Source organism: Euwallacea fornicatus, chromosome 2, assembly GCF_040115645.1.
Source record: "Euwallacea fornicatus isolate EFF26 chromosome 2, ASM4011564v1, whole genome shotgun sequence".
NCBI lineage: Eukaryota > Metazoa > Arthropoda > Insecta > Coleoptera > Curculionidae > Euwallacea > Euwallacea fornicatus.
This window is the reverse complement of record NC_089542.1, coordinates 4,880,067-4,905,388: the sequence shown is the minus strand read 5'-3', so window position 1 is coordinate 4,905,388 and position 25,322 is coordinate 4,880,067. Positions and strand designations below refer to the sequence as shown.

The window sequence follows — 25,322 nt, the reverse complement described above, 5'->3', positions numbered from 1 at the left end:
GTCTGGGGTCACTCGCACACGTTTAGAAACACAAAATCAGCATCTGGCTGACGTTGAGAACGAAACTGCCCACGCCAAACCGAGAAAATTTACCTTAGAGCTCATTTTTGTGTGACGTCTTACTCAACACACACAAAATAAAAAAAAAAAAACATTCTGAATTCACTTTTGAATTACGCCACTTTTTGCGTCATTCCAGCACAGTATTTTTTTTTTAAACCATTAAAAAAATCTTCTGAAATGGTATCTAAGTGACGTCATTCTCTAGGATGCACGTTTTCCAAACGTCTATCAACAACTTTGCAACGCGTGTGATTCTGCGTTTTTAGCTCCTTCAATATGAAGTCATATGCATTACTATGACGTAATTGAAATTCCAATAAAGAGTGTATCAAATCGGTGCCAGTTTCCGGTTTCGCCTTCGTCCTTGGCCTTCGCATGTCACCCGTGCAAAGATTGGGGAAATTTGTTGCCGAACTTCCATTAGCGGGACACAATAAAAGGTCACGGACGAGGGGAAAATCGGAGGAAAATATCTGGAAATGAAGTGGTTGTACCTTAAAGCTGGCTTATAACAGACTTCTGTGCGTAATCTAGACATCAAAACGACTTAATAATAATCGATTAATTTGTTTAAATTAGCACTGTTCCAAGTCTAACTAACAGAAAGTCTCTTGAAAATCTTCGTAATTAATGTGCCCTTACTGGCTTTAAGTGACGTCACCAATAGTGAGGGGGAGGTACAGGGGCAATAGTACAACAATGTAATGCAACACTGCTCTATTTCATTTTGTTCTACTAAAGTGTATTAGTAGTGAGATGGTAGACTTAACATGTTGGATTAGAACGTGCAGCAAAGTTGGCGCCATCTCTAGTCTCCTTGCGGCAGTTCGAGCAGTGGCGCCTGGCGACTGGGTTCCGCCAAAAATGCTGCATTTTCGCAGAAAATGGACAATTTTTTTTATTATGTGTAAATAACACTGCAGGCCTTTCTAGGGCCTTAATCGTCGCCCTAGTGAAACCAAATGGTTCGTATATTAGGTTGATATGTGTGCATTAATATCTACCTCATACTCAGTAAATTGGTGTACATCTTTTAGAACCTCACATCGATGCATATCAAGAGGTGAGTTTTCTCTAACCAAATAGGATACCTGTTCAGCAGTGCTTCCAGGCCCTATAACTCTTGTCCCACTTTTGGTGAATAGGTTTGACGGTTATGTGACAATTCAAAATTGTCCTTTTAAAATCCCGAACTTAGTTTCAGTTAGACTTTTTCAGCATCTTTTCACCTCACATTTTCTTGGAAATTGGGAAACCGCATTATGATCCCAAAGAGGGACCCAACCTTCGGGAAGCGCAGTTCAGATGTTTGGTCAAAGTCAAGTTCAGGTCATTTCTGTTTATCGAGAATTCAATCTCCGAAACATCTGTCCAGAATCAGCCCAGTTGTATCCTGGGTTGCATGTGGGGCCTCCTCGAAGGCCTGCATTGGCCTTGCTCTCCTGATTATCGTTGACATGATTATCGGCCAAATTACCTAACGCTTAACATGAAATCCAAAACGCATTCCTGGAAATCCGAAAGAAATTTCGCGGTAATTCCTAATCGATGCGCTCCGGCGCTACAGGATGCATACACGCGCCGTCCAGTGGCCCCAAATCCCATCCAAAAGACTAACAATGAAGTATACGAGAATCTCAGAAATCGAAACGAACCCTTCAGGGAACTCGAGAAGGTATTGGGAATCTCCAAAATTCCCTATGTAAAATTTTCTAACGCCATCCAGAAGTTACTGCTCCAGTCATCGACTAGGTTAAATAGAGCTAGACTTTGTAATAACCTTTTACAAACCTGCAATCATCATTTCTGAGACATCCCACATATGTTTCGTCTGAGTCTCGTCACGTTTTTCTGAACATTTATGCATGATTGTTAAGGGATTTTGTCTCGTTTCTCATGAGTGTCTGGGCCCACTATGCGTCGCAGGGGCATTGATTCGGTTCGCCGGCGTCGGGACGTAAAGTTCGGCGTCGAGAATTAGTTCAGTGGGTCTTTTCGGCTGGATTGGAGCTCCCCCGGTTCACGACCGCCTTGAAAACGCGCGGTGTAAGTTTCTCCCGGGTGCTCTTCTACCGTCTTCAGGCCCTTCACGATTCATTTTTTTTAGGTGAGCTAGCATAATTCGATTGTAGCCAAAAAATCTTTATACATAAAACCGGTTGCAAGAAGGAACGAATTATCATGAGCCATAAAGGTCCTGTAATCTAAATTGTTTTAGGAAGATAATTATTTCTCTGACGTGAAAATTCCTGGAGAGCAAGAGGGAATTTATAGCAAGGAGGAAAAGGGATTTTTGAGCGTCGAAAATAGTAATTGTTGAGGGAAAAAATATGAGGGGTTCGGAATAAGCTTTTTAGCTTTGAACACTTGACAAATTTTAAGATTTTTAAAATGGATCTCTGAGTGCTAAAGAAAAACTAAAAATTTCCATTTGCGTATTTGTTCATTTGTCAAATGTCCCGTAATTACTTCAGACGTGAACCCCTTTAATCAAACACCCCTCTTTGTTTATTTACAAATGAATCCAGACTCTCTGAATTTTCATATTTCCAATAAGTATCTCAAAACCTTCCAGAGCCCCATTGAAGCCTCTCAGACGTCCCCCTTTTGAGGGCATTCTAACTGCTAATTTCTCATTCCCCCCCCCGAAAGCCACTCGATTTGCCTCGATCGTTCTCAATTGCCCATTTCCAGCATCCCCCTCACTGTTTGAAATTAATTTCAGTTCTCGCGAAAATTCGCGACGATGCTCACTCGCAGGCACACGTCGCGGCGGCGTTACGTCACCCATCATCGGCGTCCGATCGTTGGCTTTTGGCCAGGTGAAAAGGAAAAGAGGTTGCCACATTGGGTCTATTTCCATTGACAATTTTATCTAGATCAAATGTCATAAAATTTATCATCTACATAACAATGTGGCTGCACAAACTATTTCTTCTCATTTTTTAAGTCACAACAATGTTTTAGCACTTTTGGTCGTAATTTTAACGTCAGTCAGAGATAAAAATTTGGCACTCTCTAGACGTGGGACAGAGTTAAGAATTGCCGCGTTTCAAGCGCCGAAGTCCGCCAAGGCACCCAAGATGGCCCGATTTGACATTGTTTGCTTTTTTTCTAGGAATTTTGGCAACATTGCGCCATCATCAGGCGATGCACCCGCCGAATCTCAATGAAACCGTTAGGCGAAAATTTAGTTCCCCGCTCGCTTTTCCTGGTTTTCGTTGCGTTATTGTTGGTGTAGTTCCGCATTTTCTTTTGTTTTCCCAATTTTGATTGGCGCACGGGCACGTGCCTGCGATAAAACGTTTTATGTGCGCTGCGGCTCTGTTCCAATCGCATTTTTTTATTGTTTCAGACACTCAAATGAACTGAGAAAAAGCCCATGGGTAATGGTTTTATATCTCTTTTGCGTGACCAATAATCTGGTTCCCGTCAGGTGTTAGCTGACCTCCAGTTAACCCAGGATGCAACAAAGAGGAGCTAATATGGAGGCGGGAGGAGAAGAGGTGGAGGAGCAGCCTCCGCCATCAAGAGGCCGGGTAGGTGTCTATTCTAGAGAGAAAAAAACAACGTTGTTTTAACTAGGGCCCATGGAAAAAATTTGAAAAATCACACGTGGGCGCCCAGTTAATTGGTGGTCCAATGAAATATGTAGAAAGCAAAGTGCTTCTGGTCAGCTATTTTTGGCTTCGGCCTTTGTTTTGCGGTTCTGCGCCTGGTCTAGGAGAATTTACGGTGTTGAATCGGTTAAATAATAGCGGATAATTAATCGGATCTACGCCGCTGATCGGTCGGAACGATTCTAAATCTTCTCGAGACGCTAAACTTTTATTGGATGATCGATTAATATTGCTGTGAAAAGGGACTCAGAGAGATCAAGCATTCAGAATCACATGGCCCCTATTCGATAGAGTGATGTGGCTCACAGACATTGAATTTACGTACGTCGCAATCGCCGGAAAAACTCACTTCAATGACCCAAACGTCGCGCAGAATTATCTAAAAGTTTCAATCGGTATCAGGGCGCTCATAGACATCGAATTTTTCTTGCTCCCGCAGCCGACCTCGAAGCTGAAAGTGTTGGGGCGCAGCCACGCGATGCGCGAGGAACAGTCGCCGCCCCGCGAACCAAACTGCGCGGACAATCACACGAGCGGAGGGCAGCTCCACTCTCCCCCCACCGTCGTTCTGAGTCCTTCGCCCCTTGATGAAGACTCGAGTGCAATAAGCGGAGCTGGATCTCCAGCCACCCTGGTGGCCTCCCCGAATTCCAGGTTTGACCCTAAGCCATGTGCTTGGAGTAGATTTTTCAAATATCTGCGCAGGTGCTCATCGCTGTGCGATAGCAATGGTGGATGTGAGAGGCTGCACCCTGCTGAAGCAGATCTACCTCCTAGTCCTAAGTACGTAAACGGCAAGAATGGTACCGCGAGCAACTCTAGTCAAGTGGGTTCCAAGAGCAGTAAACGGTACTGCGAGTGTCAGAACCAAAACTGCATCAAGTGTCTGAAAGACCGCGGTGGCACCAACAACAACCACAGCAACACCAATAACAATACGAGCCTTTTGTATGTGAACAAAAACAGAGGAAAAATGAGGCAGCAGAGCTCGTCACAGACCAACCTTAGCTTTGAAAGTTCCGCAGGTACCAGTTCATGCCTGTCTAGAGGTTCTTTTTCCTCCTCTACTCCCAATTTATTAATTTTGCGCAATAAACTCGTTTTAGACAGCAGCGCTGAATACTACACTGACACCACCGGGGTAGATTTGGAGCAGTTTATCCCCGACACGATCAATCGGAACCCGAAAGACCGGGCATTGATGCTGCGCATCGAAGAGGAGCTGGTCAGTTTGATAAATGACAAATTGTGAGTACTATTGAAAATTTCAGGAACAATCAGTCGTTTCGACTTCTCAATTACTTCAAATGCTCTTTTTGGTATTCCGGTGTTGGTATCATCAAAACCAGCATATCGTCGAATTTCTTGGTTGCGACGTTACTATCGTTGGAACAAAATATGCGTTCCTGTTTGGTATCCATTACACGTGTCGATTTTACCGCTCGTCTTGTAACATTATGAAGAATGCCATATTTCCTTAATTCACGAGTTACACTTTTTTTGTTTTTTGTTTCGTTTGCTTTTTTTTACGAAAAAAAATGCGTTCTTCTTTTGTTAATGTTAGAGTTCTCAATCTTTCATCGCAACCTTAAGCATCATCAAGATTTCCATTCCCTGACTCACGAAGTTGTTACAACATTTTAGGTTTTTCCAGTACGAATTACCACGAAATATCTACTTGGAGATGGATAAATGGGAACCGCGAAATTCTCGCGCATTATTTATATGGAGGTTTCGGGCCGTGTTTTGCCCGCGCCGATAATTTATTTATTGGATGAATTGGAGCGTGTTCGTTTACATTTCACTTAATTTACTGGCAAGTTTTATTGCCCATCGGGGAGACCCAGTTTATGGTTTGAAGCTGAGTCATCAGCGGCAGAGTTAAACTTTCAACAATGTTATGGTGGCTGTCCTAGTTTTGAGTAGATTTATTACGTTAAAAAAGGGAGTTTTTCGTCAAAATTTTCTATAAAACTATCGTTTTTTTTTTAAATAATTAATCATTCAACTTTCTTCAACTTTGCTATTGCCGGTTCCTTACTTACAATCTTAACATAATCAAACCCAACTTATTGATTAAAATCTTCCACAAAACTGTAGGTTTCTTGTGGGCGAAATAGTCGTTCAGCATTCTTAGTCTCTGCATCTGCTGTTTCTTCACTTCTAACTTTAAGATCATCAAAACCGAGTGTTTCATTAAAATCTTCTACAAAACCATTGTTTTCTTTCTTCGCGAAAAAGTAGTTTCCATAACTTTAGCAATTGCTGATTTTTCACCCATTACCTCAATATCAGAACATTCTATTGTTTTAGCCAAACGCATTACAAATTTCCCCCAATGACGAGCTACCATCGCATGCTGGTCCATCGTTGCGCCGCCTACTTTGGTATGGACCACAACATTGACCAGTCGGGAAAGTGCATCGTGGTCAACAAAACGAAAAACACGCGTCTGCCCGACGTGCGGTTCAAGGAGCATGTCAAGGAGGTCTTCAACGATGAACCTCCCAGGAGGTATTCGAACGTTCCTGCTTAAATCCCTAAGAATTTAAAGGCGAGTTTTTTAAGGTCGATACTGAAAAGGGATTCTAATAGTATCGAGGACTATTGCTTCAAAAGTCCAGAAAGGGGTTATGGTTTGGAGGGGAGGCGGAGTAAGAGCTTTGAGGAAAGAGAGGAGGAGTATGAGCGAGCACGACGAAGGATTTTCAGAGGAGACATGCATGACTCTTCGGAGGATTTCGGTTGGGATATGCAATGGTCCAGTACGGAGAGCGACTATTCAAGGTACCGCTTGCAGCCACCGGAGTTTCAAAGCAGACAGCTGCGCAGGTTGTTGAAGGTTCACTCGGAGGAGGCTGAACAGTCAATGAGGCCGTGTGTGGCTAAAAGTTACAGCTTTGGAGGGTATGGGGGCGCCAGTGTTTCTCTACTCACCAGAGGTGACAGTGTGATTTCTACTCATAGCGCACCGATGCCGAGGCTTTTGACCAAACAAGGTAAGAAAATAATTGAAATTTGTCATTCTATATCATGTATGGTTCGGTTATGGCTAATGCTATACACACGTCGGTTCAAAGAATTTTTCCTCAAGGTTATCAAAAATTACGTTATCCTTTTTTTTATCGAAATTAAGGTTAAAACGCGGCAGATCATGTTCTATCGTTGGTACAGAAGCTGACCTTAACATTTATAATTTAATATCATCGAAAACCAACTGTCTTACTTGATTATACGTATTTTCAAGAGAAAAGTTGCTTTTTCTTATATAATAAATATTTTTTCCTCTTTTATAAATGCCAAAGATGAAATTTCTGCGTTTTTCCCCCATTAATTTAATCAAAAATAATAGTCCTGGTTTTTATTGAAATTGATAAGCACTTGTCTTCCGCCTCATCTGAGAGCTAACAACGTGGTAAAACCAAGTCTAAAGTAGATGTGCCTGATCGAACACTGTCATATTATCGAGAATTATACGGTCAAGGATTTTTTTCCTCGATACAGTTCTGTATAAAATGAATGGTTTTGCAGCAATAATTAATAGTAATTAATATTCCGAGCCGGATGAGATATCCCTCGATCCATCCAAAAGCGAGTGTTCAGCGCCATCTCTGATCGTATACGGCACCTATATCTGAGCCCTCTGTGATGCTTTAGTTGCACGCATTGATAGGAGACGTGATGGAAGATGGCGCTGTATGTTCAGTTCAGGTGCATCTATTTTCAGTCGCGCAGAGATGGCACCACTCGCTGTAGGTATCTCGTCTGCGTAACGCGACTCGTTAGAGCTACGATTTCGCAGCGATTTCTCCTCGTGCCTTAAACTTATGAGTAAGGAAAATATTCGAGCCGTGGTAACGCGCGGCTTACATGCTAGCGTAGCCTAGTTCCAATTTTTTTTAGGGGCACAGGTCGTCCCCGGCGCTGCTGCCTCTTTGCGGCGGCCTGGGTGAAGCGATCTACCCCGCTAAAGTAATCAACAAAAAGGAGGGTGGTGGGATTTTGCGGAATTTTCTTACGTTCAAAGAGTTTACGGGACTATCAGAGAGGAGGCACGAAATACATTTTGTATTTGTTTAGGGAAATTTAAAATCGAAACGACTAAATTTAATGTTGACCATGAATAAAGTTTTTTAGTAAAAATATATTTTTAATACTAATTTTAATCTAATTTATTTTAAAAAAATTCTGGAATAGGGGTTAAATTTCATTTAATTCTAAAATCATCTGCAGTTTTTATGCTTTTTAGCTATTTTAAGCTCAGCCCAGAGATGTTTGATAGGAATCGCGATTGTTTCGTGACGTCAGGGCGTGTGTATCAACCATGTTCCAGAGCGACTTTCTCCAAAAATGTCAATAAAATTTATTTTTTGGAGAAGATGCACAAATCAGAATTTATTCTTGAAATATGGCGGTTTATGATAAGAACACAATGCATCGTTTTAAAGGAGATTTAATTATCTTTTGCGATTTTCTATTTTACAAAATGCATCTCATTTTTTAAGCAATATTATTTGAAATCGTTTCGAGTAACAGAACTTATGGAAATATTGAAAATATCACCACTGAAAAAGGAAATTTAATCAAATTTTTGTAAATTGATAGGATACAGGTGGAGCCATCTATTAATCAACTTGGAAAAGAGATTTTAAATGCATTTCTCGTATCGAAAATCCGCTCTGAGAATACTTAAATATCCTGTATAATGAAAGCAAGTGACTTTTTCTAGCGAAATATATGGATTGTAGAAAAAAATTACAGCAGTTTGATTCGAAATAAAAATGACTCGATTGTCATGTCAAAAACAGCAAATTTTCTTCCTGAGTATTGTAGATTTTGGATTGAAACGGCCCTTTCTTTTGCAGACTCGGGAGCCAGTTCGGTGTCATGGCGTCTCAGCCCTTCCAGTTCAGGCTACAAGTCGCAGTCCCAAATGTCCGAGTCGGTGACTCCTAGCCCCACTTCCACCCCTCACCCGTCTGGGGATGAGCACCATCACAAGAGCGCCAATCCAGTTGTGTGGGCGGTAACAGATCTGAGCAATGTGCCTCGAGGGAGCATTATTATTAATCCTGAGGTGCGTATTTATGTCAAAACAAGCGAATTGGAGGTTTTTGAACTACTTAAAAGAAGTTCACACGGCCCTCATGTGAGGAAATACTTTGGAGAATTTCAACTTTTGAAATTGATTCTTCAGGACGTCAAACTCTTTAAAGTCAGTGGTGTAACTTTTCGAAATTGCAGAAAATTTCTTATAGACGCAAAATTCTTATAAATATATATTCATCGCAATTGTCAAACAAATACAAACAGAACTTTCAAAATCAATTGTTATCTCTTCGATTTCTCGTAACGAAGTACATTGTCAATACTAACAACTTACAACTTTGTTTGTTGTTAATTACTACGACAGTTGCGAAGATTGCAACTGTCACTGTCATATAAACGCATACACACACACAGACCACAAGAATCGGTTAAAGTTAACATGGCAGTTATTTTTTCTTTATTGCTATTTTTCTATTAGACGGGCAAACCGTTCAAGAACGAAGACGGCACAATATACTACTATGACCCTGTGAAACCCGCTCCCGGTCTAGTTCCCGATGAACCCTTGAAGACGGAGCGGGCGCAATCGCCTCAAAAGGACAAAACGCCACCTATGTCCCCCAAAAGCGAAGTATTGTTAAAGTTTTATGCAAATAAAAACTCAAGATTTAACCTTAACGGTCATTTTAGAAGAAACATTCGCCATTGAAGACCAAATCAAGTTTCACTAACAGCGCCACCAGCCCCAGTTTACCCTTTTCTCCGCCCTTGTCCACGGCCTCTTCAGGTGTTGCCATGAATCGTAGTTTTTCTTATATTCAGGTATTCGCTTTCTTGTTGGAAATGTGCCAGAAATTGTGTAAGATTTTGTTTTGAAGACGGTCAATTCCTGCGAGAACGTCGTTTCAGCTTTGGGGCCTGCGCAACAACAGCAGCAATACTCCAACTTTTCCAATCAACCGGCAGATGGGAACATGCCCGTGTACTCCCAACCTTACATTGTCTACACTACCGCCCCCGGATATGGAGTTCCCGTGCAACAACCTTATGACACAAGGCTGGTAGGTTATTTTTACGATTTTTTAGGATTTTCTGGGATTTCTTTGTTCATTCTTAGGATCAACAAAACATCCAGGAAATGAGCACAACTTTCTTCGTACCTGAAGCGGCGAGCGCTCCTGGCGCCGCCCAAACTATAACCTACCAGTCGCCCTCGTCCGGAGCGTTCTGGAACCAACCGGCTACCGTTGGTTTCTACGCGAGCGGTACGCAGCCACCGGTGCAGAGCGGGGCGCCGCCACGGTACTCAGTGCAGGTGCCGGCGCAGCCACAACCAACGTACGTTTCCACAGGGTATCCCCCTGCTGTTAACTACGTAGCGGCACAGCCCGGTCCTGCACAAGTGCAGAACGCGGAAATTGTGCCCGTTTATCCGAACCAGTCGGTACAAATGGTGTATTCCCAGCCCACTGGAACTGTAATGTACCAAAATCAGCCTTTGATTTATGCGCAGAATCCAACCACTTTGTATCAAACCACTGGTAAATTTTGGGAGGATTAATAATTCCTATTCTGTGCCTATATTTAAATTTTCAGCTTATCAGCCGGCACCCGCATACCCGCATGGCACACCCACCCCCACAGGAGGCATGGCCTCGCTCCCGACCACCCCTTTAGAACAAGCCACGCCTAATGGATTCGTTCAACTGACTCAAAACATGCAGCAAATGAACTTGGGACCGTCGCAGTCCAGCACCCCGAGGGGATTCGTTCCCATCCATCCCAAATGTACGTTTCTCGTGCCTCCCAGAATTATGGAGTACTTCACGATATATTTCATCTCCGCTTCAGAATCCGAAATGATTTTGCTATCTCTGCATTTCCAGGTGGCCATCCCTTCGACCCTCGCCGTCCGTCATTCTCGAAACCGCCCTCTGGTGGTTACACCGGTAAATCCGGGCGGTTTCCGATGGGTTCCAGTCAGAGCAGCACTGGAACCAGCTCTCCGGCGGCAACGGTGGTAGCGCCCGGATATTGTCCGACGTTGCCGCCCCCAGGGCATTATCGCACACCGCCCCCGAGCACTCCTCCAACACCCCAATTTGCCGTTTTCAGCCAGGGAGGGTATCCCGCTATGGGGCCGAGGTTGTTCAGACAGGTGAGAGCGAGTTTGTTCGTGAGTTTTACGGTTATAGCCGGAAGTAATTCGATTTAGATGAGCGCCGAACGAGGGGCCACGCCTGGGACGGCAAAAAGCAGCCGGTCGCCCACACCCGCGGGAGATGTAGGGAATCATTTTGAGCGGCAAAGGTTCACGTTTCCTCCTAGCTTTTATCCGGGGATGCCCATGCCTTACATCATACAATGTAAGTGAAAAACAATAATTTGACGCGAATTACAACATCTTATTTTGTGATTGTAGCAGATCCGCGTCTGGTGGGCCGAGGACAGCCAAACATCTACCGACAACCGACACCACCCGCGATGCACAACCGGCCGGCACCTACTCAGGGCCCCGACATGAGATCTCATTACAATAATTACAAAAACCGTAAGCCCAAGTGAGTGTTCTCGATCGTCGATTCCTCGATACTTAATCAATTCATCAAGGGTTTTCTTGCAGGCTTAACAAGGGCCTGCCGCCCTCCGGCAAATAAATTCAAACCGTCGATCGATTGATAAGTTTTTCTATTTTTTATCGATAGATTTAAGCGAAAAAACCCACGTGTTTGTAGGCAAACATCGACATTTTAGGCTGTCCAGCAATATTTTCGTGTTACTTAAGGTCAATAATAAAATGAGAGGTAAGATGTTCCTTTTATTGTTTTGCGCAGCCCTAGTGCTTATTTAAATTAAGAATCATGCTCAATTTGTTTTACTTCTAAGTATGCCAGTTTTGTTGCCTTGGAAGCTCTAACCCTGCCTTTCCAAAGAAAAGCGTTAAATTAGTGTAAAAATGGGTGTTTTTAGTGTTTTCGTTATTGTCAAACTTCTTGATACCGCGTACGCTTTCATAACGCACAAAAGGGACCCTTTTAATGACAAATAAAAATCGATAATTTTCTAAAAACGATTCTAAAAGTGAGTGATTTTTACACGTATTTTCATTTAGCACGTTTCGGTCGATTGTGTTTCGGGCGATTGGTGATTTGTGAGAATGCATCAATCTTTGCTAAAGGAAGAATCCATTAAAACTTTACAGTTGCTCTATCTGCGGGTTTTGAAGGCACGATTCGTATATATAATATCATCTCTGTCGACTCCAGGTTACCACCACATACTCTAATTCCATTTTTTATTGTTGTTTTTCTTTTTTAATCATTCCCATTTCAGCCCTATCGTAAATCACAACGTATCACAACGCTTACTTTCGTTTCACTCAACTTCCGGTATATTGTTTTGAAATCTTCAGGAGGAAAGTGGAGTTCACTTTTGTAAACTTTGTAACATTCAATTTCTCCAATTCCCCCCTGATGGCATCAAAACTAAAATATAATGAAGTTTTACAAAGAGTAAAACTGAAACGTTTCTTAAAAAAAAACTCCGCTACAGCGCCCAAAATCTCTTCAAAGTGATTTTAGATAAGCTTTTTCCTTGAAATTATTGACCGCCATGTGTCAATGTTTTTTGAAAATAATTACTTTTGACTCATCTTGATTGACAGCTGCCAATGGTTTAATCGCCACCGGTTTATTGTTGTTGTCACTGCCCAAAAATACCCTATCATTCTTCGTGCTTGATATGCGCAACGTCTCTGACCTTTTAGAACCACTTCAGAATTACATGAATGACATTAACGTACAATTGACAACTGTTACAAAAATCATTTTTCGTGTCTTAATACTATTCTCGAAGCTTCTAGAATCGCATGCGACCGACAACCGTTGCCGTGACGCATAATTGACAGCCGTCAAAACCGGTCGTCTTCGTCTCTTTGACACTCTTGCACCTCTTCCGATTGACGTTTATGTGATAGTGTGCTTACTTAATTGCAAAGACAAAAGAGTAGGTCTTTACGCGCAGTTGATGCTGCGCAAAAGTAGTATTGTTGTTGTAAATTATTATAGCGGATTTTTCTTATTAATATTATTATTATTATATAGTTTATTTATGTATCTGATTTAACTATATTTTTGTTCTCATGTGCCTGATACACACTCTGTGAATATACATTTATTTAATAAAAGGGAGCGTGTGCGTTTTATTTCCTATCAGACTGACTCCACAGTCAAAGTAGCGAGCGTCAACTGTTGACTTTTTTCAACATGTCATCATAATTTGTGTCACGTGAAGCATGCCGAGCTAGACCCTCTGGAGAGTGCACAATACTCAAAATGGAATAATTTTAGATTTGCGATAACTGTCGCGTAAAACAAGAGTAATTACTGCATGCACGTAAAGACGCAAACAACAATTAGTCCTTGAACTTGCCGCGGTCGCTCTTCCTCGGCTATGAGATTAAAACGGACTGTCAGCGACGGAGGCTGAGATTCATCAGCGACCGAAGCTGAGATTCAGCGCTATCCTGGACCAAGACGACTCTCGCATCGGCAGTTTCGCCGATAACGTGTCCGAGGACGTTTCAGTGCTCGTCCAAAGTCTTGGGCGCTTTTCGAAGTAGTTTCGGGCTTTCAGGAAGTTTGCGGGGAATTCTAGATACTTTTTCTCGAAGGAAAAAGGCAAGTTTTTTTAGTTTTTTCTGGTGTTCTAAAAATAGTCGGTTGTTGACTGAATCCAAGAAGTTTCGTCAACACGTGCGCTTTCAGATTTTCTATGCAAAAATATACCCTTAAAACGTGACCTAGTTTTTAAGCCATTGGTTCCGAATGTCCTCAATAAAAAGAATCGGGGTAGATGTTTCAATTTTAATTTTTGCGTCATAATGTTCACCGACGGCGTCAGTTCGATGAAAAAAGGGAAAATATCTCTCCAAACCAATACAGAGAGTTTCCTCGGAATTGAGAGATAAAAGTAATCTGAATTGAAAGCTTTTATTAATTTATCATAGAGCATCCTCCTTTGTCTAAAATAAAACTTAGTTTTCAAAGGACGACAAATGAGTCTTTATTGAAGGCATCCCTCACTAATTAATAAGAGAACGCCGAGAGGCTTTTAATAGGTTGCGTCCTGGAAATGAGAATATTGTCCCTTTTGTCTGTATTCATATTCTTCGTTTAGAAATTAAAAAAAAGAACATATATTTTTTTTTTAACCAAGCATGCGGTATATCCCCAATGGTCACTTACTAGCGTTTGAAAAATCAGTAACAGATGGCGCTAGGAGCGATACACCACCGCCTCAACAACGTAACGATCTTTTACGCATAATTCAATCTCTCCCAATGTAAAATGTAAATCCGGGCCGTTTAGCTGCCGTCGACGCGTTGTAATTTGACTGTTTTCCAGCCTCGACCGTAATTTGCTCGCTAAACTTCACGCTTTTGCCGGTAATAACATTAAAATTATGACGAAGTCGAACTCTATTATAGCAAATTGCGTTATCCCCTTTCGTGCTTAATTAGAATTTCCCTTAAATTGTATCAAGCCGCTTAGAATCGCCGAAATTGACTAGAAAGTTATCTGCGATTTCTCCTTTTTTAGGCCAATCACAAATGCCTGCCATCCTCTTCCTGACTCTCCTCACCTTCCCGAAACCCTCTACCCCCTCTCTTGTGGCTCAACACCAAGATTTCCAGTACTACAACGTGGGGGTACTTATGGTGTCCAACTTGAACTCGCCCTTTGACTTGGAGAGGTGCGGCCCTGCAGTCGATATAGCTCTCGAGCAGATTAATGAGAAATTTCTCGCCAAACATCGGATCAAACTCTTAAAGGTTCAAAAAAGGTGAGTACGAGATAAAGCTGGCCACTTTAACTTGTGTGCAACGACATTTGCTCCGTTCATTGAATTGTGAAATGGAGGTGCAGAGTAAAAAATATAAATATGTAGTTTTTCAGAAGACACAATTTCCCATGGATTAAAAATTAACCTAAAAACAACATCCACAAAATGCAAAAACCTGTTGAATCGCCCTCCATAAAAGGTGCAATCAATCACGCCATTCTGACGACACCAGTTTCCCCCCATGACTTTGCAGCCCTTATTCTTGAGCCATAGCAATGAAACTAAAACATTTTTCACGCATTTCTCTGATCAATCGAATTCTCTCCCATATATATGGAAATTCCACCTTTTGCCTTCTGTAAGGCCTCCAGAGGATGCCCCTAAAATTAGCTTGAACCTGAAACAAGCCTTTGAAACAATCTCCATAATAAAAACCATTCAGTGAGGGAGAAAATTGAGAGGTATGTAGTTAAATTATGGCTCCCTGAAACGGATTGATTGGACTCGGGGTACGCCTACGGAATATCTAATAAACATACACGTATGCAGGGCTCACTACACCCTTCAATTAGGTACCGTTTTTGCTTTAATTAAGGCAAAGTTTATTGGGATATATATTCTCAAGACTACCTTTAAAGTGACATTAATAAAATGCGCTTGTTACTGCCCGTTTCAGCTATGAATTTCAGAGCTTAGACGTGGGGAAACTCACAGGAAAACGGCTTGTTAAGCCCTTAAAACCGGCCCTAGGAACGAGGGAATACAGTATACATTCTTTTAAGTGGGGAATAACACGATAATAAAGGTTTTATATATGAGCCCCTGGGGGAGCAATCTGAGATTAAACGCTGAAGCACTCGTTTAGTTCAGTTTACATGGGGAAATAAAACAAAATAACCGTTAAGTTTTTTATCTCTTGAGCGTTATTTAGAGTTGTGTTGAAAATACAAACGGTCAGCAAGATTCTCACCAAAAATGCCACTTCTACCAAGTACAAGGCCTCAAATGATCTTTCCACACACTCTTGGACTCTCAATCCTACTAAAATATAAGAAAAACTTTTAGGTTTCCAACAAGGTAACTAAATATACGATTACGCGCAGGCGGCGATTTGAATGGTTCAAATTAGTCGGTGGGTATTCGGTACTGTGTGAGCGAATCTCAGTAGTTTACAGAAAAAACAGTGACGTGCGAAGCTTTTTAGAGACGTAATTTTAATAAGTTCCTTTAAAAAATTCGTAAGCGTGCGCTATCATATTGCTGCAAAAAATCATTTACTCCTACGCAAATTATCTTTATAATAATTTTTTTTCTACTGATCATAACGCGCATTAGGCGCAACTCTAAGTGCTTCTCACAGTTTTGGCGAAAATTTCATTTGGAATATTCCTGACATTTCGCAAGTTTTGAAAAGTTTTAGATTTTTTTTTTTTGAGCAGCTACCCCTCGTGCAGTGGCGCCCTCGCCCCTGGATTGTCGGCCGACATGCACTTCACCTCCGACGTCATCGCCTTCATAGGGCCGGCTTGTCTCTTCGCCCTTGAACCAGTGGCGCGCTTGGCCGCCTATTGGAACACGCCCATTATAACAGGAATGGGCGACCAGGTAAAATTTAGCAGGCTTATCGATTATTGTGCAACTGTTGAGATTTCTGCTAAATGGAAATATATAAAATTGTACGTTATTTCACCGCAATTTTTACCGAACCGCTATTATATGGAGGGTTTTAAAATAGAGCCTGAAACTGTGTGTCTGATTTCAGCCCCCCAGCGAGGTGGAACTTTCAGTCACTTCGAGGATTTTAAGCCGCTACAATCCGAATAATAAAAGCGAGAGCGCGGTAAGTATTGAATAAAACATGTTAAGCATGGTTTTACCATCAAATACATTCTTAGCATAGATAGTTTAATCTGGGAAGAAACGGAAGTTTGGCAACCCTATTTGCCTTTAAAAATGGCGGCTCCAACAATAGGATTATTGCGCGTCATTTTTTGTTTTTCCATTCATTTGTTTTTGAAGATGACTACTCCACAGAAACGAATTTATTGAATTCGAGATTTATCGAGTGGATGTTTCTGTTCAATTACAGAGCCACGAAACACACCAATCAACTCCGGTTCTAAACCATCCAATCCGCTTTCCACTTTCGCTAATTGCTCAAAGGTATTTGTTTCTTAATCCAGATTAGATTTAATTTCCTGTCCCGCTTAATCGCTGTTTAATGGTTCTCTAATTCTGCTGTTATATGAACAGAATGGAAAAACTTTGGGAAATGGGGCTTGATTTTCTCCCTTGAGACTGAATTACCTTATTAAGACCATTTATACTTTAAAGTCTACAAATTCAAAAAGAAACCTTTTTCCCCCTATAACAACTTATCTTTCTCTCCCTAATTCACATGTAATAACATTCCTATTTCCCATTAAACGATGATTCCGTTCGTCGTTATCCTCGATCCAAATTACAAATGACACTTCATACATAACGTAATGAAACTGGTCCCGATTATCTCCCTGGATATCCTATATTTAATGGCTTAGGTTCGTCTTATTATGCTGCTGAATAACAGCAATATGCTTTATCCATGACAACTTGCTTCATCCATTATTTATTAAAAGGTTTTTTCAGGGTATTCTCAAAGACAAAAGCAAATATCCCACTTTGACGCGCATGTCCTACTGCCAGTGCAGGTTGAAGAAAGTCTTTTCAAGCATTTTAAACCAATTTGGCTGGAAACATGTCGCTTTGATTTTGGACAGGTCCGATCTATTTTCCCTCACTGTTGGTAAGTGCTTAAGAATAGAGAAAAAGAGAGAGAAGGAGAGAGAGAAAGAGAGAGAACGGGTGAGAAAAAGAAAAAAAGGAAAAGCGCGTTTTTGACTATAACGTAAAAAGTTCAATTGGTAAAGTGAATTATCTGGGAGTAGAGTGAAAATGGATTTTAAAAATTCAATACTCAAAGGAATTTTGTTATTAATTTAGACTTAGCAATAACGGGAATATTACTTAAATAATATTTCTGAGATTATTTTTGAGACACTTAGAATATTTAAAAGTTAAGTTTATGTTAACAGCCATATGAAGGTATACAGCCTTAGCAATACATGTTCTCGTGACGAGGTGGCCGAGTGGTTAAGGCGTTGGACTGCTAATCCAATGGGCTCTGCCCGCGTGGGTTCGAATCCCATCCTCGTCGACCTTTTTTTTAAATATATTTATTTTTTAAGTCTTTAAATTTTTATTTTTTCAACAGTGCAAAAATTTTTTATTACCAAACACAAAACACAAAAATATACATATAAAGGAATTTGATTCTTTTATATAATTTTGATTGTTTTTTGACGTATGAAAACGTGTTTTTCTTTTACTTTAATTTTCAAAATTTTCTAATCATGATTTGTAAATATATTTAAACTCATTAAAAATTTTAGAAATTGTGTTATGAATAAATTGGTAATTTTTTGTTTTTTCCAGAAAATAATAACTCAAAAAAATATTGTAATATTTTTCTAATATTTTAAAATATTTATTATTACAAAATACAAAATATATAATAGAAAAAAAATCTGTCAGAAGTGGGATTCGAACCCACGCCCTCAAAGAGGACCAGAACACTCGAAACCTATAGTATAGGCAAGGTATACCTTGAGTCTGGCGCCTTAGACCGCTCGGCCATCCTGACATATCTTTTCAATAAAATATTGTTGTATAAGAGAAGATAATATAAATGAAAAATCTATAGAACAATAAGTGATGAAGTGCTATCTTTATTAAATTTTTGAGTTTTTAACGAAAATCTTAGATGCGGCTTAACTCAATTCGTTTAGTTTTCGAGAAAATTAATCTTAAAAAATAACTTAGAACAGCTCAAATAAGGTCATAATTCAGCAGGGAGATCTTGATTTCACTGAAACGAAATTAAATTTAGTTAAATTATTGTTTTAAAATTTAACCAAAAAATCATTAATATAAAAAATAAATATTAGGCGCAAGACACTCAACTCATTTTTTTTATAGTGTAATGTATTTTTTTTTTTAATAAAGACAGTAAATATATTTTTCCAGTCAATTATGATTTTTCCAATATTATATGTTTGTTTCGTTTAAAAATACGGTTCATTACTAAAAAGTAAATTATAAAAGAAACAAAAACATATGTCAGAAGTGGGATTCGAACCCACGCCCTCAAAGAGGACCAGAATACTCGAGACCTACATAATAGGCAAGGTAACCTTGAGTCTGGCGCCTTAGACCGCTCGGCCATCCTGACATATTGAGTTGGCGCAACTTTGTAGCAGAAAGGCATAATACAAAAATGAAATAATATTGATAATACGATTATGTAGCAGATACTGTAATAAGTGATAAAACAGTAATATTAATAAGATTTTAAAATAAATATAAAAAAATTTATTTAATGTTATTTTAGTGCAACATTTATTTTTCATAGAAATTGTTCTGCATACAATAACTTTTTGGATTAAAGCAAAAATTGAAATTAAAATAAATATAAAAATTATTCTAATATTAAATTTAAAAAAAAGTATGCCCCGGGTGAGGATCGAACTCACGACCTTAAGATTATGAGACTTACGCGCTGCCTACTGCGCTACCGAGGCCTGTGTAAAAGTGTTACGAAAGCCAATAACATCTTTCTTATACTGCTAAAATTTATACTTAAAAAAAAAACAATTTAAAAGGTAAAAACTTAGAGCACGGACTCAAAAAAGAAGGCGTTCTGAGCTTTGTCCGGGAAATGGACGGCAACGAAAATGAGTCATTGGACAACTATTTGAGGGACGCCAGCATGTATGCTAGAGGTATAGTAACTCCTCACTTCGTCTCATGATTTCGTTTAATATTTTGTCATTACTTTAGTGGTCATTTTGAGTGTGCGCGGGTCTCTAGTGCGCAAATTCATGCTGGTGGCGCATAATTTGGGCATGACTAAGGGGGACTGGATTTTTTTGGATGTGGAGATTTTTCAAGTAAATTTAATCATTAATACTCAAAATCCTTTTTGCCTTCAATTGAGTCAATAGGGTTCTTATTGGGGGGATCATGATTGGAAAGCCGGTGACTCAAAAGACGATATGGCGAGAGCGGCATATGAAGCTTTGTTGAGGGTGTCCCTTCTACAACCCACCAGCGATAAATTCCAGGATTTCGCTGACAAAGTCAAGGAGAGATCTTTGAGAGACTACAATTACACAATCAGTGCTGGGGATTTGGAGGTGAACTTCGTTATTGGGGCCTTCTACGATGGGGTGATTCTCTTGGGGATGGCTCTCAGTGAGACGCTACAAGAAGGGGGCGATATCAGGGATGGAAGTGCAATTACTTTGAGAATGTGGAATCGCACTTTTCGCGGGATTACCGGACAAGTGCGTATTGACGATAACGGTGATCGAGATGCGGACTATTCGGTGTTGGATTTGGACCCCATTACCGGAAAATTTGAGGTTGTGGGTCAGTATAATGGGGTGGATAAAAGATATTCCCACGCTTCTGGAAAGAAGATTCATTGGCCTGGAGGGCGAGAAGGCCCTCCTCCTGATGTCCCAAAATGCGGCTTTGTGGATGATCCAGAGTGCAGAGACAAAGGTAATTAAAGTTATTACTTACAAAACAACATTATTCAATATCCAGAAATGTCTTCTTTGTCAGAAACGTTTATGGTAGTCATTTATGGATCTTTTGCTGTGGGGGTTTTCCTGGCTTTTACTTCTACTTTAATTTGCGTCACTTACAAGTAAGTTGAATCAATTAAACCTTCATCCGTATTCCTGACGTTTATTTTTGAGGCACATGAAGACCTCGGCTGATCTGAACAACATGTCTTGGCGCATTCGCTCTGAAGAGGTTATTTTGGAGCCTGGCAGGACATTTGGGTCCAAATTAGCGCTGCAAAAGCTCACAGAGGTAACTCTGTTTTTCCTCTTTAAGGCCTCAAATTACAGAGAAGTTATTAAAAAATATCCGGTACGCCACTGTTCTTCAATATAATGTACTTCAAAATGTAGCAACACCCAAATTTATTCTATTAAAAGCTGTATGGTGGAAGACCACAAAATGCACTTAAATAAATGGTAAGAAATGGGAAATTTTTGAAAAATTATAACCACACGAATAAACTTTCTATGATACTGAAATTTGGGGTAAATAATTACGTAAGTATTACATAAAAACAGTGAAATTTTCGACTTAGTTGGTAAAGAAGCTGTGAAGTAGAGGCATCAGTTTGAGCAAACAAAAATTATATTTTTGTAGACAACTTATTTCTAATTCTTTGATTTAAGACCTACGGATTAACCAGCTGCAGAGGATCAATCACTTCTAACACCTCACAGCCCTCAGCTAAGATCTACACCACTGTGGGTATCTACAAGGGCAGTAGAGTGGCCATCAAGAAAATTATTAAGAAGAAGTTCGACATCACGAAGAAACTCCTCTGGGAGATTAAACAGGCAAGTGTACACTTCTTCACTTTCCCTTCTTAAAAGTTTGATCTTTTTAGGTCCGAGATGTCACTCATGAAAACACAGTACGTTTCCTAGGGGCCTGCATTGAATGCCCCACCATCCTTATCCTCACCGAATACTGCTCGAGAGGCAGTTTAAGGGACGTCCTCGAAAACGAGGACTTACACTTGGACTGGAACTTTCGCATGTCTCTAATCTACGATATCGTCAAAGTAAGTATCATAAATCTATCCGAGGATAAAGCCTGTAGGTGCCTTAGGGCATGAGCTACCTCCACAGTTGCGATATTTCCTTTCACGGCAAGCTAAGCTCCTGCAATTGTCTCATTGATGGAAGGTTTGTTCTCAAAATATCCGATTTCGGGTTGACCTCTTTAAGTACTCCTCTTGAGGTCATCAAAGACACAGGATATTACAATAGTGAGTTGGCGCTGAATATTGTAATAGAGAGTGATTAATGGATATGCAGAAATGTTGTGGGTGGCCCCGGAGTTGCTGCCTTTGACTCTAGTACCAGGAAACCCCGCTACACAGAAGGGCGACGTGTATAGCTTTGCTGTTATTTTAGAGGAAATCATAGTGAGAGGTGGACCGTATGAGGCAGCCAGGAGGTTTTTGGAGGTTGAAGGTAAGTTACTCAAAAAAATTGCGTAGGGAGCTCCAGATTTCCTATTTTTTACTACAAGAACCAAAAAATCTACGTTTAAGGGATTAAGTGAATTAAAAAGAATAGACCTTAAGGCACGAATTTGTTAGAAGTATTGTACTATAAAAGAACTGTACATTTTTTTAGAAATCGCGTTTTTAAATCATTGTAGGCAACTCTCATTTTTTAGGAAAAAACCAAGCTTCTGCCCCTATACATGTACGCCTAACATAAAATAATAGTTTCCTTAGAGATACCATAGAGGAATTATGATTTTTTCCTACAAAAATTATATTTTTAGAATGCTATAGAGTGCTCCTATTTTCCTTTTTTGTTTGGTGCAAAACTAAAGCATTTAGGCCTACGGGTTTAACTGCACTAGAGAGAATGAATTCTAAGCTATTTAATCCAAAAAACATAAATATTAGCAATAATTATTGGAAGTACAGCGATTGTTAAAAAATCTTTTTATTGAATAAAATGGGTGACAATAGTAGCACTCTTCCAATTTATCGTTCAATCATACTCCAGACTATCTTGAGCTTCTATATTCCTAACTTCATATCAATTAAAATCAGGTGACCTTGACACCTGATTGAGTCTGGGCAGAAACCGAAACACGAAAACAAATAAGAACTAAAATGGCCCAAAGGGCCTTAAAATCTCTTTAAATCTACACCAAAAAAGTTCGCGCTGTAACATCTTCACCTAACCAAAGAGTGATAACCCATAAAATAGTTACAAATCGGCCCCTAACTGTGACTTCCACTCCTCCGTCAGAGTGGCGATATAAAAAATGGGAGAAAAGCATCATAAAGATGTCCTGGACAACACCAACTCAAACAACCCTCCTACACCCCCTGAAGAGCCTCCTATAGAAGTAGAAGAGGATGAGAGTGAAGAACTTACCTTAGTTGAGTACCAGCAGCTGAATAATCAGCTGGACGCCTTGTTTACAGCTTTGGATGATATAGAGAATAAGAATGATAATATTCACGCTCAACTGCTTCAGCTTTTGAATGCGAATAGGGAGATTCGCAAGCAGTTGAATGGAGAAGCTCCACAAGGGGATGGTGAGGCAATTAGTGAATGTTCCAAAGAGAACAATAAGTGAAGCACAATCAGGTTTTAAATTTTAGTGCTAGTAATGTGATATTGAATATAAAAAAAATGGAGTAGGATTGAGTCCAACAGTTTATTTGTCTTACTATCTAGTGTTGTAACTTTTATGTTTTGAGGGGAGTTTTCTTGGGTATCAGTTGTTAAACCTACACATTCCCTGGGTAAATAAATAAAAACACTGTTGTCCATTAATATCCATTGTGTATGCATTTTCTTGATTTATTATTAAATTATTTTTTCTTTTTAAAGTGTTTTCTTCTATTGAAGAATACTATAATTTTTCAAGAAGCATTGTAAAGTAAATATACAAAATTAAAAAACAATGATAAATATTTAAAAAAACGCAGGCAAAAATATATGTATAATTATAAAAGGTATATATAATTAGATTTTAAAGAAAAAGTAAATTGTGTAAGAAAAAAAAAGTTGCGTAAGGCCCCGACGAGATTCGAACTCGTGATCTCCTGTTTACTAGACAGGCGCTTTAACCAACTAAGCCACGGCGCCGCACGTTTATTTATGCTTTCAACTCAATAAATACCTACATGCCACTCTTGTTACTCAAAATAAAATGAAAAATTAATTATTTAAAATATTCAAATATAATTACTCATTAAGTGAACTTTATTATCCCTTAGAAATTATAGCCAGAGTTGCAGCCAGAGAAAATCCACCTTTTAGACCCGCAGTAAGTCAACGAGATTGCCCTGAGGAGCTTTTAGAACTCATGGAACGTAGCTGGAACGACAATCCCGAAGATAGACCCACGTTCGAGTCCATAAGACTTAAAATAAAAAATATGATGAGGTATAAAGAATCAGCAATGCAGGGAAATATATTATTTATGTATGGTTTTTAGTAGACATTGTAGTCAATTAAATGAAAATTCATGTTCAAGTAGTACTTCTCAGTATTTCTTAGGGGTTATTGCGAAAATCTTATGGATGATCTCTTAAGACGCATGGAACAATACGCAAACAATTTAGAGGTTTTAGTAAGTGAAAAAACTGAGGAGCTGAGTCAGGAAAAGCGAAGGTCTGAGGAGCTTCTTTATCAAGTACTGCCCAGGCCCGTGGCTCAACAGTTAATGCTAGGAGAAATGGTGCAGCCAGAACAGTTTGAGTGTGTTACAATTTACTTCAGTGATATTGTGGGTTTCACTGCGCTCTGCGCTAATAGCACCCCCATGCAGGTACTGCTCCCAATACTATTAAATACTCCACTTCCCCCACTCTTTATTGCAATACTAATATAGGTAGTGGACTTCCTCAACGACCTCTACAGCACCTTTGATCGGATCATAGGCTTCTATGACGTTTACAAGGTAGGTGCGGCATCCTTTGTGAACCACTACCAATCAACAGCTTAATAGGTGGAAACAATAGGCGACGCCTATATGGTGGTATCAGGCCTTCCAGAGCGAAACGGCGACAGCCACGCCCGCGAAATCGGCCTTATGGCGTTGTCTATCCTGGATGCAGTGCGCAGCTTCACTATTGTACACCAGCCCGATCGAGTCTTGCAGCTCCGTATTGGTCAGTTTTTTAAGCATCATTAAAATGAACCAATCGAATTTTTTCAAAGGTATTCACTCAGGGCCTGTGTGCGCAGGAGTGGTGGGACAGAAAATGCCTCATTACTGCCTCTTTGGGGATGCGGTGAACACCGCCAGCAGAATGGAGAGCACTGGGCAGCGTATGTTACAGATTTTTTTAAATGTTAAAATTTTATCTAAAATGCTTTTCTCAGCGCTGAAGATTCATGTCAGTGAAGCTACGAAGTGCATATTCGATAAATTCGGCACTTTTAATATGGAGTTGCGGGGAGAGGTGGAGCTTAAAGGGAAAGGGTTTGTAGTCACTTATTGGCTTTTGGGGAGTACGGATACTGACCCCAGACCGCCCACTCCTACGTCAGCAAGCATACTAGAGTTGGATGTTAACAACCCTTATCCTCTGGTTTTTATGGGGTGATTATTTGCCCATGTAGTGCTGTAGCAGGAAGTTATTTGGGATCAATGTTAATCCTATAAAGTGCTTTGTTGTTTTAGGTAATTTTAAATCGTTGCGGAAAACGCTTTTGAAAAAATATGAAAATGGTGATCGGTGTAGCTTCATTATAGGAATGTTCATTTTATGATACATATTTTGTGTAGTCGTCACGTTTTCATGTCTGTGATTTTAAATTTTAGCATAGAAACAAATATATTTGTACCTGTTCGTACGCCTAAATTAATGTATAAATTGTGGTCAATAAATATTTTCTTCTACGTTTGATCATTCTGTTTGTGGATTTATAAGACGATTTTGAATAATTTTATGAAGTTGTTCCGATTTTTGACAGAAAATTTTATGTCATTTGTCGGGTTTGATGCATTCCAGTGCTCCGCAAATGCACTAAATTGAAATTTCAATGGTAAAAAATGGTTAAGACCATTAATTGCTCTAGCAGATTGAGCTTTTAAGAGTCCCACGTGTATTAAAGTAATTCTAATTGA

At 39.9% G+C, this 25,322-nt stretch overlaps 4 protein-coding genes, 1 long non-coding RNA gene and 6 other non-coding genes across 19 annotated transcripts in view; 5 read left to right on the top strand and 6 right to left on the bottom strand.

Moving 5' to 3' along the window:
* The window catches only part of LOC136347685 (uncharacterized), a 13,698-nt gene extending 9,518 nt beyond the window's left edge, over positions 1 to 4,180 (bottom strand). The window contains exon 1 of the mRNA XM_066297912.1: positions 4,033 to 4,180. The gene's annotated coding sequence lies outside the window, so the exon portion shown is untranslated. The remainder of the gene's footprint in view (positions 1 to 4,032) is intronic.
* enc (encore) overlaps positions 1 to 12,922 on the top strand; it is an 18,860-nt gene extending 5,938 nt beyond the window's left edge. The window contains exons 1-18 of one of the 9 annotated variants that reach the window (XM_066297836.1): positions 2,041 to 2,170; positions 3,419 to 3,449; positions 3,500 to 3,602; positions 4,123 to 4,337; positions 4,389 to 4,732; positions 4,790 to 4,931; positions 5,997 to 6,197; positions 6,252 to 6,682; positions 8,549 to 8,760; positions 9,211 to 9,363; positions 9,423 to 9,554; positions 9,611 to 9,793; positions 9,850 to 10,273; positions 10,329 to 10,520; positions 10,619 to 10,890; positions 10,948 to 11,098; positions 11,155 to 11,293; positions 11,356 to 12,922. In XM_066297836.1, coding sequence (XP_066153933.1) covers positions 3,528 to 3,602; positions 4,123 to 4,337; positions 4,389 to 4,732; positions 4,790 to 4,931; positions 5,997 to 6,197; positions 6,252 to 6,682; positions 8,549 to 8,760; positions 9,211 to 9,363; positions 9,423 to 9,554; positions 9,611 to 9,793; positions 9,850 to 10,273; positions 10,329 to 10,520; positions 10,619 to 10,890; positions 10,948 to 11,098; positions 11,155 to 11,293; positions 11,356 to 11,389 — 3,300 coding nt within the window. In that variant the 5' untranslated portion in view covers positions 2,041 to 2,170; positions 3,419 to 3,449; positions 3,500 to 3,527 and the 3' untranslated portion in view covers positions 11,390 to 12,922. Of the gene's footprint in view, positions 1 to 2,040; positions 2,171 to 3,255; positions 3,368 to 3,418; positions 3,603 to 4,122; positions 4,338 to 4,388; positions 4,733 to 4,789; positions 4,932 to 5,996; positions 6,198 to 6,251; positions 6,683 to 8,548; positions 8,761 to 9,210; positions 9,364 to 9,422; positions 9,555 to 9,610; positions 9,794 to 9,849; positions 10,274 to 10,328; positions 10,521 to 10,618; positions 10,891 to 10,927; positions 11,099 to 11,154; positions 11,294 to 11,342 lie in introns of those variants that run through there. The other 8 variants (XM_066297827.1, XM_066297811.1, XM_066297818.1 and 5 more) reach the window with 8 other exon arrangements.
* Positions 7,498 to 7,649, top strand: LOC136350264 (U12 minor spliceosomal RNA). The gene has a single exon (XR_010734120.1). It is a non-coding gene; the product is annotated as a U12 minor spliceosomal RNA (small nuclear RNA).
* Positions 11,436 to 25,077, top strand: LOC136347630 (atrial natriuretic peptide receptor 1). The gene is made up of 20 exons (XM_066297788.1): positions 11,436 to 11,536; positions 14,333 to 14,576; positions 16,016 to 16,181; positions 16,339 to 16,416; positions 17,205 to 17,361; positions 19,277 to 19,396; positions 19,455 to 19,564; positions 19,619 to 20,180; positions 20,244 to 20,328; positions 20,381 to 20,498; positions 20,876 to 21,043; positions 21,094 to 21,270; positions 21,318 to 21,477; positions 21,527 to 21,685; positions 23,464 to 23,632; positions 23,747 to 24,017; positions 24,081 to 24,149; positions 24,198 to 24,360; positions 24,410 to 24,520; positions 24,575 to 25,077. Exons 1-20 carry the CDS (start codon positions 11,530 to 11,532, stop codon positions 24,796 to 24,798), a joined length of 3,318 nt encoding a protein of 1,105 aa, XP_066153885.1. The 5' UTR covers positions 11,436 to 11,529; the 3' UTR covers positions 24,799 to 25,077.
* Positions 17,691 to 17,772, top strand: TRNAS-GCU (transfer RNA serine (anticodon GCU)). Its single transcript has one exon. It is a non-coding gene; the product is annotated as a tRNA-Ser (tRNA).
* Positions 18,144 to 18,258, bottom strand: TRNAL-CAA (transfer RNA leucine (anticodon CAA)). Its single transcript has 2 exons — positions 18,221 to 18,258; positions 18,144 to 18,188 (listed from the first exon to the last, which is right to left on the bottom strand). It is a non-coding gene; the product is annotated as a tRNA-Leu (tRNA).
* Positions 18,733 to 18,846, bottom strand: TRNAL-CAA (transfer RNA leucine (anticodon CAA)). Its single transcript has 2 exons — positions 18,809 to 18,846; positions 18,733 to 18,777 (listed from the first exon to the last, which is right to left on the bottom strand). It is a non-coding gene; the product is annotated as a tRNA-Leu (tRNA).
* On the bottom strand, positions 19,123 to 19,195 carry TRNAM-CAU (transfer RNA methionine (anticodon CAU)). Its single transcript has one exon. It is a non-coding gene; the product is annotated as a tRNA-Met (tRNA).
* Positions 22,277 to 23,073, top strand: LOC136347691 (bublin coiled-coil protein). The gene has a single exon (XM_066297925.1). It carries the CDS (start codon positions 22,500 to 22,502, stop codon positions 22,815 to 22,817), a length of 318 nt encoding a protein of 105 aa, XP_066154022.1. The 5' UTR covers positions 22,277 to 22,499; the 3' UTR covers positions 22,818 to 23,073.
* On the bottom strand, positions 23,259 to 23,332 carry TRNAT-AGU (transfer RNA threonine (anticodon AGU)). Its single transcript has one exon. It is a non-coding gene; the product is annotated as a tRNA-Thr (tRNA).
* LOC136347698 (uncharacterized) lies at positions 23,409 to 25,179 on the bottom strand. The gene is made up of 2 exons (XR_010733526.1): positions 25,040 to 25,179; positions 23,409 to 23,609 (listed from the first exon to the last, which is right to left on the bottom strand). It is a non-coding gene; the product is annotated as an uncharacterized lncRNA (long non-coding RNA).
* Positions 25,180 to 25,322: the final 143 nt, after the last annotated feature.